General features: G+C 34.9%; 1 protein-coding gene across 1 annotated transcript; it reads right to left on the reverse strand.

The window, feature by feature from the left end:
* Positions 1-709: 709 nt before the first annotated feature.
* On the reverse strand, positions 710-13,249 carry LOC132637723 (ribonuclease 3-like protein 3). Its single transcript, XM_060354771.1, has 8 exons — positions 12,640-13,249; positions 11,643-11,795; positions 10,553-10,914; positions 9,498-9,663; positions 4,665-5,102; positions 3,507-3,659; positions 2,138-2,499; positions 710-1,177 (listed from the first exon to the last, which is right to left on the reverse strand). The coding sequence occupies exons 1-8, from the start codon at positions 13,063-13,065 to the stop codon at positions 1,003-1,005; spliced, it is 2,235 nt and encodes a 744-aa protein (XP_060210754.1). The 5' UTR covers positions 13,066-13,249; the 3' UTR covers positions 710-1,002.
* Between the last annotated feature and the right edge of the window lie 628 nt (positions 13,250-13,877).

The raw sequence follows: 13,877 nt of genomic DNA on the forward strand, positions 1-13,877 counted from the left end.
AACATCTTAGATGTTTAGAATGTTTGAATACTTCCGGACCATGATGTTTAAATATCTCTCAGGACAATTGAAATATTTTGATATGTAAATTTAAGATGTTTGCATCTTAATGATACAATGTTTGCGATATCTTTTTATCTATTAATTGTATTCATGAAATGATTGTCTAAAGAATTCAGGTTCTTCAAATATCCTAAGAGATGATTAAGCATCTCTAAGATGTTTAGGATGTTTGATAATCTCTAACCAGGATGTTTCATGATAATAAATGTTTAAACATCTCATAAAATATTTAAAGAATGCAGTTCAGCCATAGTATATACAGACGAAAGAAAAGGCTTAAGCAATCTTCTCCACTTACAACAAATGGATCGAATATCTCCTTTGCAGTAATGTCCAAGCCAATTTATTTATTAATAAACCACAGTCAAGTTCTACTCAACTAGTTCAAAATCTTTTTTCCAAACTTTGAAGTTCTTTTCAGAATAAATTTTGGATAATCAACACTAAAGTGTCTCTCTTGTCACATAATTGAAACTTGAGTCCCAACTTTTTAATGTCAACTCTCAAATTTCTCCTTTAATTTAGAACCCCGAGTTCATTGAACAAGTGGAGGATGAAAGCAACTTAGAAGAAACTAAGTTCTGTTGGTTTAAAACGAGTAGAGCTTTGCTCCGTCAATTGGTTTTACTTTTGACAAAAACTGCAATAGAGGTGAAGCATCTCGCCATGTGCTATATAATAGTTTGTGCTACAACTGTGTAAATCTTCTTTGTACTGCCCAAATCTCATTATCCTGATAAGATGGAGCTACAACAACATTTCACTACTTATTCACCATATTATAGCAACAAAGAAGAGTGCCACACAAGCACTAGAAACTAAACAAGTCATCGATTTCTAATTATATGAACACTAATAACACAACACATTTTACAACCTTTCTTGCCGTCTACCTAGCCCAAAGATGCAATTATTTGAACTACCACAGACAGTGTACCGTTAACTGCGCTTAGAATCTTGCAGACCCCAAATCATCACTGAAGCAGCAGAATTCTCTGCATCTTTTACTCGCGACTTCTCCTCTCCCATCACAAAAAGCACACCTTCAGCAACTGCAACTTGCACAGAACATATAAACCTCTTATCGTGAGCAGGACCTACCTGTTTCTCGATTCTGCACCCATCATAAAGCAAACAATTAGGAAACTAAATCACAGTATCACGCAGTTCAAACATGTTTACCGCAAAACAACAAAGACATCTGCTAAATAGATACACAAACTCGAAAAAAGAAACAATGAAAAAACACGTATTGCGATCTGAAAATATGAAGTCGAATCTACTCGAAATATTAAACCCCGCACATCCAGGAATAGTTGTAGAAACTACATTTGATTGAGTTCATTTTTTTCTGCCACCAGAAAAGTACAAGTTGACAATATATTCTTTATTCTAACTGAGTTGGCAATATATTCTTCATTCTAACTGATATATTCACTGTTTACTGCTTCGAAACTTGATGGATAATAACCCGCCGCTCTCCCTACTCCCACTTAAATACCAGAGTTGGTTCACTAGCTAGAGTTCGAACTTGTGACATGCACCTATCACACGTCCCCAGCTGTACTACCTTTGCCATTAAAGAAAAGTCCTAGAGGTTGGTTAGCATATATTCTTAATTTAGTACATCTAACATCCATTAATATCATACCTCATCCTTTATACTCTTGTATTTAGAATTTTACCAACCTATTCTACGCAATCATATCCCAAAGACTACATCTACTATAAAAGATAGACAGCTCCGCTGCTCAAGATTGAGCCAGGTTTGAGTGCGTGTTACAATTTCCCATGCAAATTTCCTCAACTGAAGTGACAAGGAAATATGCAGCCAAAAGAAGAAAATAGTACTACGATATGATTTCCCTATGGTTCCAGTTTATGCGGCAGAGAAAGCTTCCTATTAAGGGTAAAATGAAAAATTTTAGTTAAATTATTTCCAAAATTAGAAAATTGTCTTTCTTTTTTGGAACGGACTAAAAGAGTTCTCCACATAAACTAAGTTTTGCAGATAAAGATTCAGCATGTAACTGTAATGAGCAACAATTTTATCTCTCAAAGGAAGAGTTTAAACCTGTAAGTTGGTGCGGGCCATTTCTTTCTTCCACATAGCTCATTCAGCTTCTGCTTTGCTCCTTCAATCTCAGTGTTTGGTTCGACTTCAATATCCAACTTACCGGTAGATTTATAGGCCAACTTTTTGAGTGCAGCCTTTGCAGCGTGAAGTTTAGCATTTTCCTTGTTCTCGGAAGAAGCGGAGACAATAAATTGACCATCAACATAAACACTAGCTATGTCTTTCTCTCCTTTTCTCCAATGCTTTATATCAACTTGGTGTCCGTCTTTCTGGCAAAGCTCATACAGCATGGTTACAGGTTGCGGTTGTTGTGACAACAAGTCCAGCGTGATAATAGGCTCGAGCAGGCCTCTAAATATCTAACAGAAAATGAAACTAAACTAATAAGAAAATCAGGATATCATTTCTCATCTGTAAGACAAGAATACCAAATTTCTAGGTTGAAAAAAAAAAAATGATTGGTTTTCCAATAATGCAAAACTGAAGAGACAGAAGAAACACTCCTTTCATGCGAATTTACCATTTTTCTTTTTCAATATCATAACATTTTCAAATTTCAATTAGTAAATTTGAAACACACAAACACACTCTTTTTCTCTCTCTCACACACACACAGAGTCACACACAACTTCAAAACCTTGCTTCGTTAGGTCACATGAACATATTTCGTTGTAAACAAACATATTTCGTTGTAAACAGATCCAACATGACATTCAAGAAAAGAAAAACTAAATATTTATTTTCATGGATATCAGCTTTGTATAGTGCCAAAACTAAATAAAATGACTTCTTTTTAGGAGTAACAGTTAACTCAGTCATTTCTTCTTAACGCACACAGATGTATTGAAGCATTGCGGACCAGGTGTCAAGACTGAAACTGACAATATTACTGACAACTCACACATAGCCCCCATTTTTTGATGACATGGGAACCTGCAGCCGCTACCCTTCGGGTGCGCACAGGATAAACCCAGCTCATGTGCAACAGCTCACAAACCACACAGGAGAGGTAACCCGCACTAGGCAAGCCCGGTGCGACGAGCTCAACCCAGAAGGCAAATCCCTTGCTGTCGTAGGCAGGGGCCCCCATTTTTTTGAAACTGGAATATTGTTCAAGTGAGTTTTTGAGCCAAGTTAGCAAAAATTATTACATATGAATCAAAAGGGGATTTTATAAAATTATTTTTGATGCAGAAAAGGGGATTTTATAAAGAATCTTATATTAAGCACTGCACAATTCCTAAACTTTTTAACTCCACACAAATACTTTCTCGACCTACAACAAAAAATCATGGAAAAAAAAAACAGAATTCAGAAAGCATGATATACAAATAAAGCTAAACATCCAAAGGAGATAGCAACTAACCACCCAGAGAGCTTTCAGATCAAAGCCACAATCGACATATACAGCAGCTGCCACTGACTCCACAATGTCAGCAAGAACCTTTGGCGCCTTCATTGCTCCTCCATGGAACTCCGCTTGCTCCTCCTGTCCTACCGTTATCACAAATTCCTTCACCTAATATCCAAAATTTAAGTCCGTCAATTCACTATTCCCAAAAGAATCATCCCAATCAATTCAAAGCAAACTAATAATTGGGCAACAAAAGTTGAAACTGATCTTGCCACAAATAAATACAAAATAAACTAACCCCACATAATATTTTCCCCAAACCAGATGTTATATAAAAACTTATATCACTTCTCCTCACTTTAATTAGTGTTCCTTAAGCTTAATTTTTTATTTGGTACACATATGACATAACACGTGTGCTTAATTTTTTTCAAGTACTGCCTCCGCTTTCAAGAGTCAATTTGTCTAATCTTTGAAGCTAAATTGAATTAGATTAACTTGATATTTTAAAATTAAAATTAAGGTATTGTTAATAAGTGGCTGCAAGACTCGAATCCTGAAACTTTGCCCACTCACTAAAGCAGGAGCGTGATGGCAAGAATTGATTGAGCGAAGAATTATAGTACTCAGCTATCGCATTCAGAAAAAAAATTATACAAAAAATACTGTAAGTTGCAATCAGTAGCAGATTCAGGATTTTTACCGAGGGGGTTCGAAAAATAAAAATCTAGTGAATGGGATTTGACCTTGGAAACTCAAGGTAAATTTGAACCCCTAAACCACTGAACCAACCTCTTCTCTTGTATTTAGGGTAAATATATATATATATATATAAAAAAAAAAACTAAAAACCTTATATATACGGTAATATTTTGCCGAGGGCGGGAGTCCTAATCAGCCCTTGGTTGTAATTCTTCTCGTGTCAATTTGATGAAAAAAATACATTTTAAAATATTGGTCAAAGATCACATAACATAGATAGAACCGAAAAGTAGCCCATAAGGGACAGAGGGAGTACAAATACAGTCTAATCTCTCTACAACAACATATAGCGCCCAAGTTCTTGGAATTGATATTTCAGTTAGGTTATATTAACAGCATTTTGCTATAGCAGTCAAAAGTATAATGACAAACAAAAAAGGGTGCTGCGTAAATATTCTCAAAATGTACCTTTTCATCAAGGCCAGTGGTATTGTGGCGGACATATTTATAAAAGCAATGTTTAACAGCGACTCTAGCAAGTTTCTCGGTGCTAATATTAGCGGCGCGAAGGAGAGATAATTGACCAGGGTCAAGTTCCGAGTAAGCCAAATAAACGTAATTAGATACGGCTAAGCCAAGAGCAGCATCACCAACGAATTCGAGCCGTTGGTATGAAGGAGAATCAGTGCAAGAAGAATGAGTTAAGGCTTCTTCGAGAAGTTTGGGTTTCTTGAATTCGTAATTCAAGATTTGTTCGACTGCTCTAATTGATGTGGCCATGTCTGTGATGATTTCATCATCAGATGTTATTAGGGTCTTGTTGGGGTATGTTACTGTCACCCAAGATTCTGGCGAATACATAGTTCTGATCGAATAATTAAGATTTGTTTTCTGAACGGGGTTTTCCTAAAAAAAAAAAAAATGAGAATTTTGAAGGGGAGTTTGTGGGAAGATGATGGTGGTATATCTGAGTTATTGTGTCAGTATTCCCAAGAAAATTTATTTAAACAAGGAAAAGGAGTTGTGGAACAGGGTTTAGGGAAGACCGACGTTTGGGAAAAATTATATTGTGAAGTACTTGTACTAACAGTTTTAATTCCGTACTAGCATTATTTTATTGTAGTTACTGTTCTTTTTACTAGTAAGTATGATCATTTTGTTCTAGATTTATACTAGTATGATATTTTTATTTTAAATTATAAATAACTAAGATAAGGGTTAAAAATACACCTTAATTTTATTTTATTTTTAAGTTTCCTACCTGGATTATGAGGTGTGAAAGTTTCATACAGAAACTATCACCAATTGATTTACAAAACACACCTAATCTATCATTGATTGGTTTGCAAAACACACCTCAACTGTCAGTTGTTCACTTTTCCTACCTCATAGATAAGATAGGGAAAGTGAACAACTCATAATTGAAGTGTGTTTTGCAAATCAGTTGGTGATAGTTTCGGTAGGAAACTAAAAACAAAAGTGATACTTGAGGTGTATTTTTGCTCCCTAACTCTAAATAAATTGAACAAATCTTTTTTTCCTTAAAACTCATCATATACAAAATTGATTAATTAATTAAACAAATTATTTAATATTTCCTTTTCCAAAGTAGTTTTTAATCTTTATTTAAACATTTTCTTTACAACACTCAACTTTACTTTAAAAATCAAACTTCTCCCTCAACTTTGAGTGATAGACACTTTTTCCACTCATATGTCAATTGATTTTTTAATTGCCTATTTTATACTTTTGTTATCAACCTTTATCTTCTTCTTTTTTCTTCTTTAAAATCATGTTATTTTTCTTTTTCAAAATCTATGTAGCAAATTTATTTGTAGAAAAAATAAATATTATGTTCGAGATGCAAAAAAGGGTGAGAAATATCAATTATATAAGTTAATGATGTTCTATGAAATAGATGAGCAGAATAAGAAAATTAAATTTTATTTATAATAATCAAAACTGGTAAAATCCGCCACTACTGCGAACATCCCTCTTGTTCTCTTAACGTGCACAATTTACTTACAATGCGCTTTAGGCACATCTCTCTTTCTTAATTTCACACTTAACTAATGATAATGAAAGCTGATCTTTCCCCTCTAGTCTGGTATAGGACCAAATGATGAAAGAAATTGGATGAGGCTCAACTGAGACTTCGTTAGGGATGGCAATTGAGGCAGGGCCAAGCTCACAAAAATTAACAGATTCGTCTTTACATATTTAAAACATTAACAATTAACAGATTCTCTATTTAATTTTTTTTTTTTAAATATCAGTGCTGTTAAACACTGGTTGAAAGCACAAATTACGTGCCCTGCTTTAAAAAGAGAGAAAACATAATTTACAACATGTGAAGTTGTAAACTTATACATATGTATTTTATTAAATTACAAATTACAATATAACCAAACGTAACTGAATACAAGAATGTTTAACACCCTTTAATTTCTCAATCTGCTTATTAATGGAAGTATACGGATGACCCCATTTAAATGTTTCATCAAATAAAGAAGAGAGTTTTCATTTTTATCTACTATATTGTTCCGTTTCAAACTGATTGTGCTTTTTTTCTGTATTTTAGTACGCTTTAATTAATAGGAAAAATTATTTAGTAACTAACTAGTAGTATCAACTAGTAAGAGACTCAAGTCAATGTTTTAAGCTACTTTTGACACAAATCAATTAATTTTTTATTGGTAAATAAACGATTTTATTTAAACCAAAGTGTCAATTACAAAACCAAACAGACCTGACCTCCTGTTTCTCAGTAAAATAAAAGCTTGACTTAGCGTACAAGGAGCCTAACTACATACTACACTCATAAGCAGTAAAAACAACAGAAAAGATTCAAACTATTGCAGCCTTAAACCAGTAGAAAATCAGCAGCCGGGGGGGGGGGGGGGGGGGGGGAGGGGTCCTGTTTCAGGGGTTGGAGTTGATCCGGTTCAGCCAAGGTTGCCAATTCTTCATGTTCCTGCCCCTGGAATGGATATGTATTGCTATCTCTTTGCAGACTCTATCAACTTCAAAGTGTCCAGACTAGAATCGTATCAGATTTCTTTCCCTCCAAATAGTGTAAACCAACATAGCAAAGATGCAGGTTATTATTGCCCCTTGCCCAGATCGACACTTAGCCCAGTTGCTGCCTTGCCTGAGTTAACCTTTGAGCATAAGAGGCCTTATATGAGTTGAGATCTCTTAGATGTTCTTTGAGGCTCTTCAACTTCTGGTTCAACTGGAACATTCTTGTACCCTGGATAGGCTGAGCCCAAACACTACTTAAGATCTTTTGGAAGTCTGGATGATGCATTACAGTTTTGAACAATTTAAATGGCTTGGGGTGGATATTCACATCGAATCAATTAATTCTCCTTTAAAATAATTAAAATAAGTAAATAGAATATTACAAAATTAAAAAAAAAAAAAAAAACGGGGGGGGGGGGGGGGGAGGGTTTAAAGGGGGCAGAGCAGGGCGGTTCGTAAAAAATAGGGACCTCTATTACGAAACTCCCACGATTACTCTTTTAAGCTATTTTATATGCTCAGGCTTAGTTAATGTGTTTGTCTCCTTCTTAGTTATAACTTAGTTAACAGAACACAATAATGTTTTATTAGTTAATTTCTCTTGGGTGAATAACCATTTTCTTTAACGGAAATATCTCTACATAAAAAGAAAACTAGTCAGATGCATAATGGCATGAAATTTTTTATTTTGTGAGTCATATAAATAACGTTACTTATGTGAGTCAACTTCAATTAAAAATTATAATGAGACTATGAGAGTAAAGAGAGACCTTGCAGCAATTAAAAGTTTCAAACACAAGATTTGTTAGGATGCCGTCCAAGTTGAGATTTAGAAAACATTTTTAAGTTTTAATTTCCTTTTAGCTAAGCATCTTAATAAGAAAAAATGTAGCTTTAATAATGCTTTTTTATTTTTTGTTTAAAAAGCAGCTTGTGAGACCCATGAGTCCACTTGTGAAATAATGAACTAAACTCAAATATTAGTTATGTGGCTCACAAAATAAAATTTCTCCTCTCTTATCACATAATTGAAACTTGTGTCTCAATTTTTTAATGTCAACTCTCGAAAATCTCCTTTAATTTAGAGCCCCGAGTTTATTGAACAAGTGGAGGATGGAAAAGCTACTCAGAAGAAAGTAGGTTCTGTTTGTTCACCTTTTATTCACTTATTTTTGTTTCTTTTCCGTCTTCCTTTTTGGTAAATACTAAAATTTCTCCCAACTTTTTCATTTGATCATGGTTGTAATTCTCAATGAGGGAACTCAGTCCGAGCACTGGAGGACCCCCGCATCCCCACCCCAACCCGCATGACGCTTTAAATATTTTTCATATTTGGTAATCAATGAAACAAGTAGAGAAATTAATAGACTTGCTAGCATGATTTTAATGGTGAAACGGCTATGTTACAACTTACAAGAGCCTCTAAATGATAAAAACTTTGATAGAGTTTCAACAGTCTCCCAAATGTAGTCCTCTTGCATGTCGATATAATTGAAACACAAATGGATAACCTCAATGACTTCAGTGAAACAGTATAAAGGGATGATGATCAACAGCAAAAGTTGTAACGAAATGGCACAGAACAGGGCAGCATGAACATCACACTCAAAAGCAGAGATCTTTTTTTAATAACCGAGGAATCCCAAGGGTCAAGGTGTGCGGTACTTGTGTTTAGTAGGATTCGAACTTGTACACAAGACCAAAGCCCTAGGGGCAAGCAGAGATGCTTATGAATGTGCATCGTTTCGGTAGGGTAATATTGGGGCTAAAGTTCCATTAGCTTTTAGCTCTGGATTCAGCTGACATCTCCAGAAGATACTCGATGAACGACATCAAGAAATTTCTTAAAGGAACCATCAATACAACGCTAACTACAAGTAGCTTCAATTTGTCAAGGATACAGACATATAGTGAATTAGAGTTTAAGACGAGTAGCTTTGCTCCCTCTATTGGTTTTAATTTTAACAAAAACTGCAAGAGATGTGAAGCATCTCGCCATGTGCTATATAATAGTTTGTGGTACAACTGTGCAAATCTTCTTTGTATTGGCCAAATCTCATTATCATGATAAGATGGAGCTACAACAATATTTTATCACTTACGCACCTTAATATAGCAACAACGAAGAGTGCTACACAAGCACTAGAAACTAAACAAGTCATGGATTTCAAATTATACGAATATTAGTAACACAAGTTATTTTACACTCTTTCCTGCAGTCTGCCTAGCCCAAAGATCCAATTATTTGAACTACCATAGACAATGTACCCGTTAAATGAGCCTAGAATCTTGCAGACCCCAAATCATCGCTGAAGCAGCAGAATTCTCTGCATCTTTTACTCGCGATTTCTCCTCTCCCGTGACAAGCACACCTTCAGCAACTGCAACTTGCACAGAACATATAAACCTCTTATCGTGAGCAGGACCTACCTGTTTCTCGATTCTGCACCCAAATGAAGCAAACAATTAGGAAACTAAATCAAAGCGTCGCACAGTTCAAATATGTTTACCACAAAACAACAAACAGGCATCTGCTGATTAGATGCACACACTCGAAAAAAGAAACAACGGAAAAACACGTATTGCAATCTGAAAATATGAAGTCGAATTTACTCGAAATATTAAACTCCGCACATCCAGGAATAGTTGTAGAGACTACACTTGATTGATTTCAGTTATTTTCTGCCAGCAGAAAAGTACAAGTTGGTAATATATTCTTTATTCTAACTGATCTATTCATTGTTTACTGCTTCCAAACTTGATGGATAATAACCTGCCCCTCTCCCTACTCCACTTAAATACCAGAGTTGGTTCACTAGCTAGAATTCGAACTTGTGACATGTGCCTATAGGTTGGTCACACATCCGCTGCTCAAGATTGAGCCAGGTTTGAGCGTGTGGTTACAATTTCCCATGCAAATTTCCTATCTGAAGTGACAAAGAAAATATGCAGCCAAAAGAAGAAAATAGTACTAAGATTTCCCTATGGTTCCAGTTTATGTGACAAAGTTTGAATAGGCAGGAGTTTAAGAAAGAAAAAAGGACTTCTGGAACTTGCAGTCATAAACATGGCATAAAATTTGTGTGTTTATAAGTATTTTGAAACTTGTGATCTTAATTATTCCATAACATTTCTGTAAGCTATAAAAGCTTCCTATTAAGGGTAAAATGAAAATATTTTGAGTTAAACTATTTCCAAGTTTAGAAAGTTGTCATTCTTTTTTTGGAACAGACTAAAAGAGTTGTTTCCACATAAACCAAGTTTTGCAGATAAAGATTCAGCATGCAACTGTAATAAGCAATAATCTAATCTCCCAAAGGAAGAGCTTAAACCTGTAAGTTGGTACGGGCCATTTCTTTCTTCCACATAGCTCATTGAGCTTCTGCTTTGCTCCTTCAATCTCTGTGTTTGGTTGGACTTCAATATCCAACTTACCAGTAGATTTATAGGCCAACTTTTTGAGCGCAGCCCTTGCAGCGTGAAGTTTAGCATTTTCCTTGTTCTCAGAAGAAGCGGAGCCAATAAACTGACCATCAACATAAACACTAGCTATGTCTTTCTCTCCTTTTCTCCAATGCTTTATATCTACTTGGTGCCCGACTTTCTGGCAAAGCTCATACAGCATGGTTACAGGCTGCGGTTGTTGTGACAACAAGTCCAGCGTGATAATAGGCTCGAGGAGGCCTCTAAATATCTAATACAAAATGGAACAAAACTAATCAGAACATGAAGATATCATTTCTCATCTGCAAGACAAAAACCAGATTTCTAGGTTGAGGAAAGAAAAAAGCAAATTGAATTGGCTTTTCAATAACGCAAAACTGAAAAGACAGAAGAAACACTCCTTTCATGTGAGTACCTTTAGGAAATTTGAAACATACTCTCTCTCACACACACACAGAGTCCCACACAACTTCAAAACCTTCCTTAGTTAGGTCACATAAACATATTTCACTGTAAACAGATCCAACATGATATTCTAGAGAAGAAAAACTAAATATTTGTTTTCACAGATATGAGCTTTAGCACAGTTCCATAAAATAAATAAAAAATGACTTCTTTTTTAGGAGTAACCGTTAACTGTGCCGTTTCTTCTTAAGGAACACAGATGTATTAAAGCATTTTTGGAGAAGTAAGGTGTCAAGACTGAAACTAACAAGATTAGCAAACTTCATTGAAAGTGGAATATTGTTCAAGTGAGTTCTTGCGCTGAGTAAGCAAATATGGAGTATTATATATGAATTAAAAAGGGATTTTATATAGAACATTATAAACATTAAGCCCTGCACAATTCCTAGACTTTTTAACTCAACCAAATTACCTTCTCGAGATACAACAAAAATTCATGAAAAAAGAAAAGATCAGAATTCAGAAAGCATGATCCACCAATATATATAAACAGCTAAAGGGGAGATAACTGACCACCCAAAGAGCCTTCAGATCAAAGCCACAATCCACATATACAGCGGCAGCCACCGACTCCACAATGTCAGCAAGAACCTTCGGTGCCTTCATTGCTCCTCCATGGAACTCTGCCTGCTCCTCCTGTCCTACCGTTATCACGAATTCTTTCACCTATATCCAAAATTTAAGTCCCTCAATTCACTATTCCCAAAAGAAGCATCATAATCAATTCAAGGCAAACTAATAATTGGGAAACAAAAGTTGAAACTGAGCTTGCCACAAATAAATAAAAAATAAGCTAACCCCACATAACATTTTTCCCAAACCAGCATGTTATATATAAACTTATATCACTTCTCCTCACTTTAATTAGTGTTCCTTAAGCTTAATTTTTTAATTTGGCACACATAATAAATGGGGTTAATTACAAATGGGGTTAATTTTATCAAGTACTACCTCCGTCCCTATTTATGTGGCACTTTTCACTTTTCGCTTTCCGAGAGTCAGTTTGTCTAATCTATAAAGCTAAAATGAATTAGATCAACTTAATATTTTAAAATTAAAATTATGATATTATTAATAAGTGGCGGCAAGACTCGAATCACGAACCTTTTCCCACTCGCTAAAGCAGGAGCATGATGGCAAGAATTTATCGAGCGAAGAATCACAGTACTCAGCTATCACATTCAGATAAAAAACTATACAAAAAATACTATAAGTTGCAATTCTTCTCGTCTCAATTTGATTAAAAAAAATATTTTAAATATTAGTAAAAATCACATAGATAAAATCTCGAGAAGTGAAAAGTAACACATGAGTTAGGATAGAGGGAGTACAAATAAAGTTAAGTCTCTCTCTAACAATCATCCTCCGTAAAAAAAACATATAATGGCCAAGTTCTTGGAACTGATATTTCAATTAAGTTATATTATATGTTCTCTATAATATCATTAGCAGCAAAAAAGAATACAGAATAACGGAAAAAGGATGCTAAGTAAATATTCTCAAAAAGCACCTTTAAATCATGGCCAATGATATTGTGGCGGACATATTTATAAAAACAATGTTTAACGCTGACTCTAGCAAGTTTCTCAGTGCTAATATTAGCGGCGCGAAGGAGAGAGAGTTGACCAGTGTGAAGTCCCGGGTAAGCCAAATAAACGTAATTCGATACGGCTAAACCAAGAGCAGCATCACCAACAAACTCGAGGCGTTGGTATGAAGGAGAATAAATGCAAGAAGAATGAGTTAAGGCTTCTTCAAGGAGTTTGGGTTTCTTGAATTTGTAATTCAATATTTGTTCAACTGCTCTAACGGATGTGGCCATGTCTGTGATGACTTCATCATCTGATAATTCGTTGGGTATTGTTAGGGTCTTGTTGGGTATTATTACGGTCTTGTTGGGGTATGTGACTGTGACCCAAGATTCCGGTGAATACATATCTTTGATCCAACTCAGTTTTTTTTTTTTGCTAGAGTTTTTATTAGAGGAGAGAAAGTGTGGGTGTGCGTGTGTGTATGTTCTTGGTCTGAAGGATTTTGAAGTAGCGTATGTGGGAAGATGATGGTGGTGTCTTTGTAACTGTCTAAGTGTCAGTCTTCCACAAGAAAAAGTTAAGTGTGAGTACTTACTTAGCTTCCAAGAAAGAGAGCATAGGACTTTATTGGGGAAGACCAATGCTTGATTTGATTGTGCGTAAGACCAAATTTAAGTAAAGTGAGAAATCTTGTACCTCCCTCGTTCTCAAATTACCAGTATGAATACGATGCGCCGTTGGTATAAAGAAAATTAATCCTAAAAAGTATGACTATCTTATTTGTCTAAGATATTAAATTATTATTATTAGTACACGAACTATTAGCTATGATCATCGATAATACTTCCTCTATGTTTCAATTTATTTGAATCTATTTTCTTTTTAATTCGTGCCAAAATGAATGACCTCTTTCCTAATTTAGAAACAAATTTACTTTATGAATGATTTACAGCCACACAAATTTTCAAGGCTTATTTTGAACCACAAGTTTCAAAAGTCTTCCCTTTTTTTTAAATGTCGTGCTCAATCAAATGAATTCATATAAATTGAAACGGAGGGAGTGTTAGCTTTACTTAGAATATTGTTTATCTATATATTAAATTCAATCTTTTTTAATTTTTTTCCCTTTCCTTTTTCTAAATAAAGTGAATACTAAACAGATTATTTAGTCTTATTATGTTGCATAATAATATTGACCGAAGATTATATGTTGGGA

Source organism: Lycium barbarum, chromosome 4 (assembly GCF_019175385.1).
Source record: "Lycium barbarum isolate Lr01 chromosome 4, ASM1917538v2, whole genome shotgun sequence".
NCBI classification, from domain to species: domain Eukaryota; kingdom Viridiplantae; phylum Streptophyta; class Magnoliopsida; order Solanales; family Solanaceae; genus Lycium; species Lycium barbarum.

Bases quoted from the DNA above. Each gene is read 5' to 3' on its own strand.
- LOC132637723 (XM_060354771.1), bottom strand. From the start codon at position 13,065: ATGTATTCACCGGAATCTTGGGTCACAGTCACATACCCCAACAAGACC. The intron at 9,664-10,552 runs GTTTAAGCTCTT...ATTTGGGTGCAG, and splicing joins TGGCCCGTACCAACTTACAG to AATCGAGAAACAGGTAGGTC. The intron at 5,103-9,497 runs ATTTAACGGGTA...TTTTTTTTTTAG, and splicing joins GTCTGCAAGATTCTAGGCTC to GAAAACCCCGTTCAGAAAAC.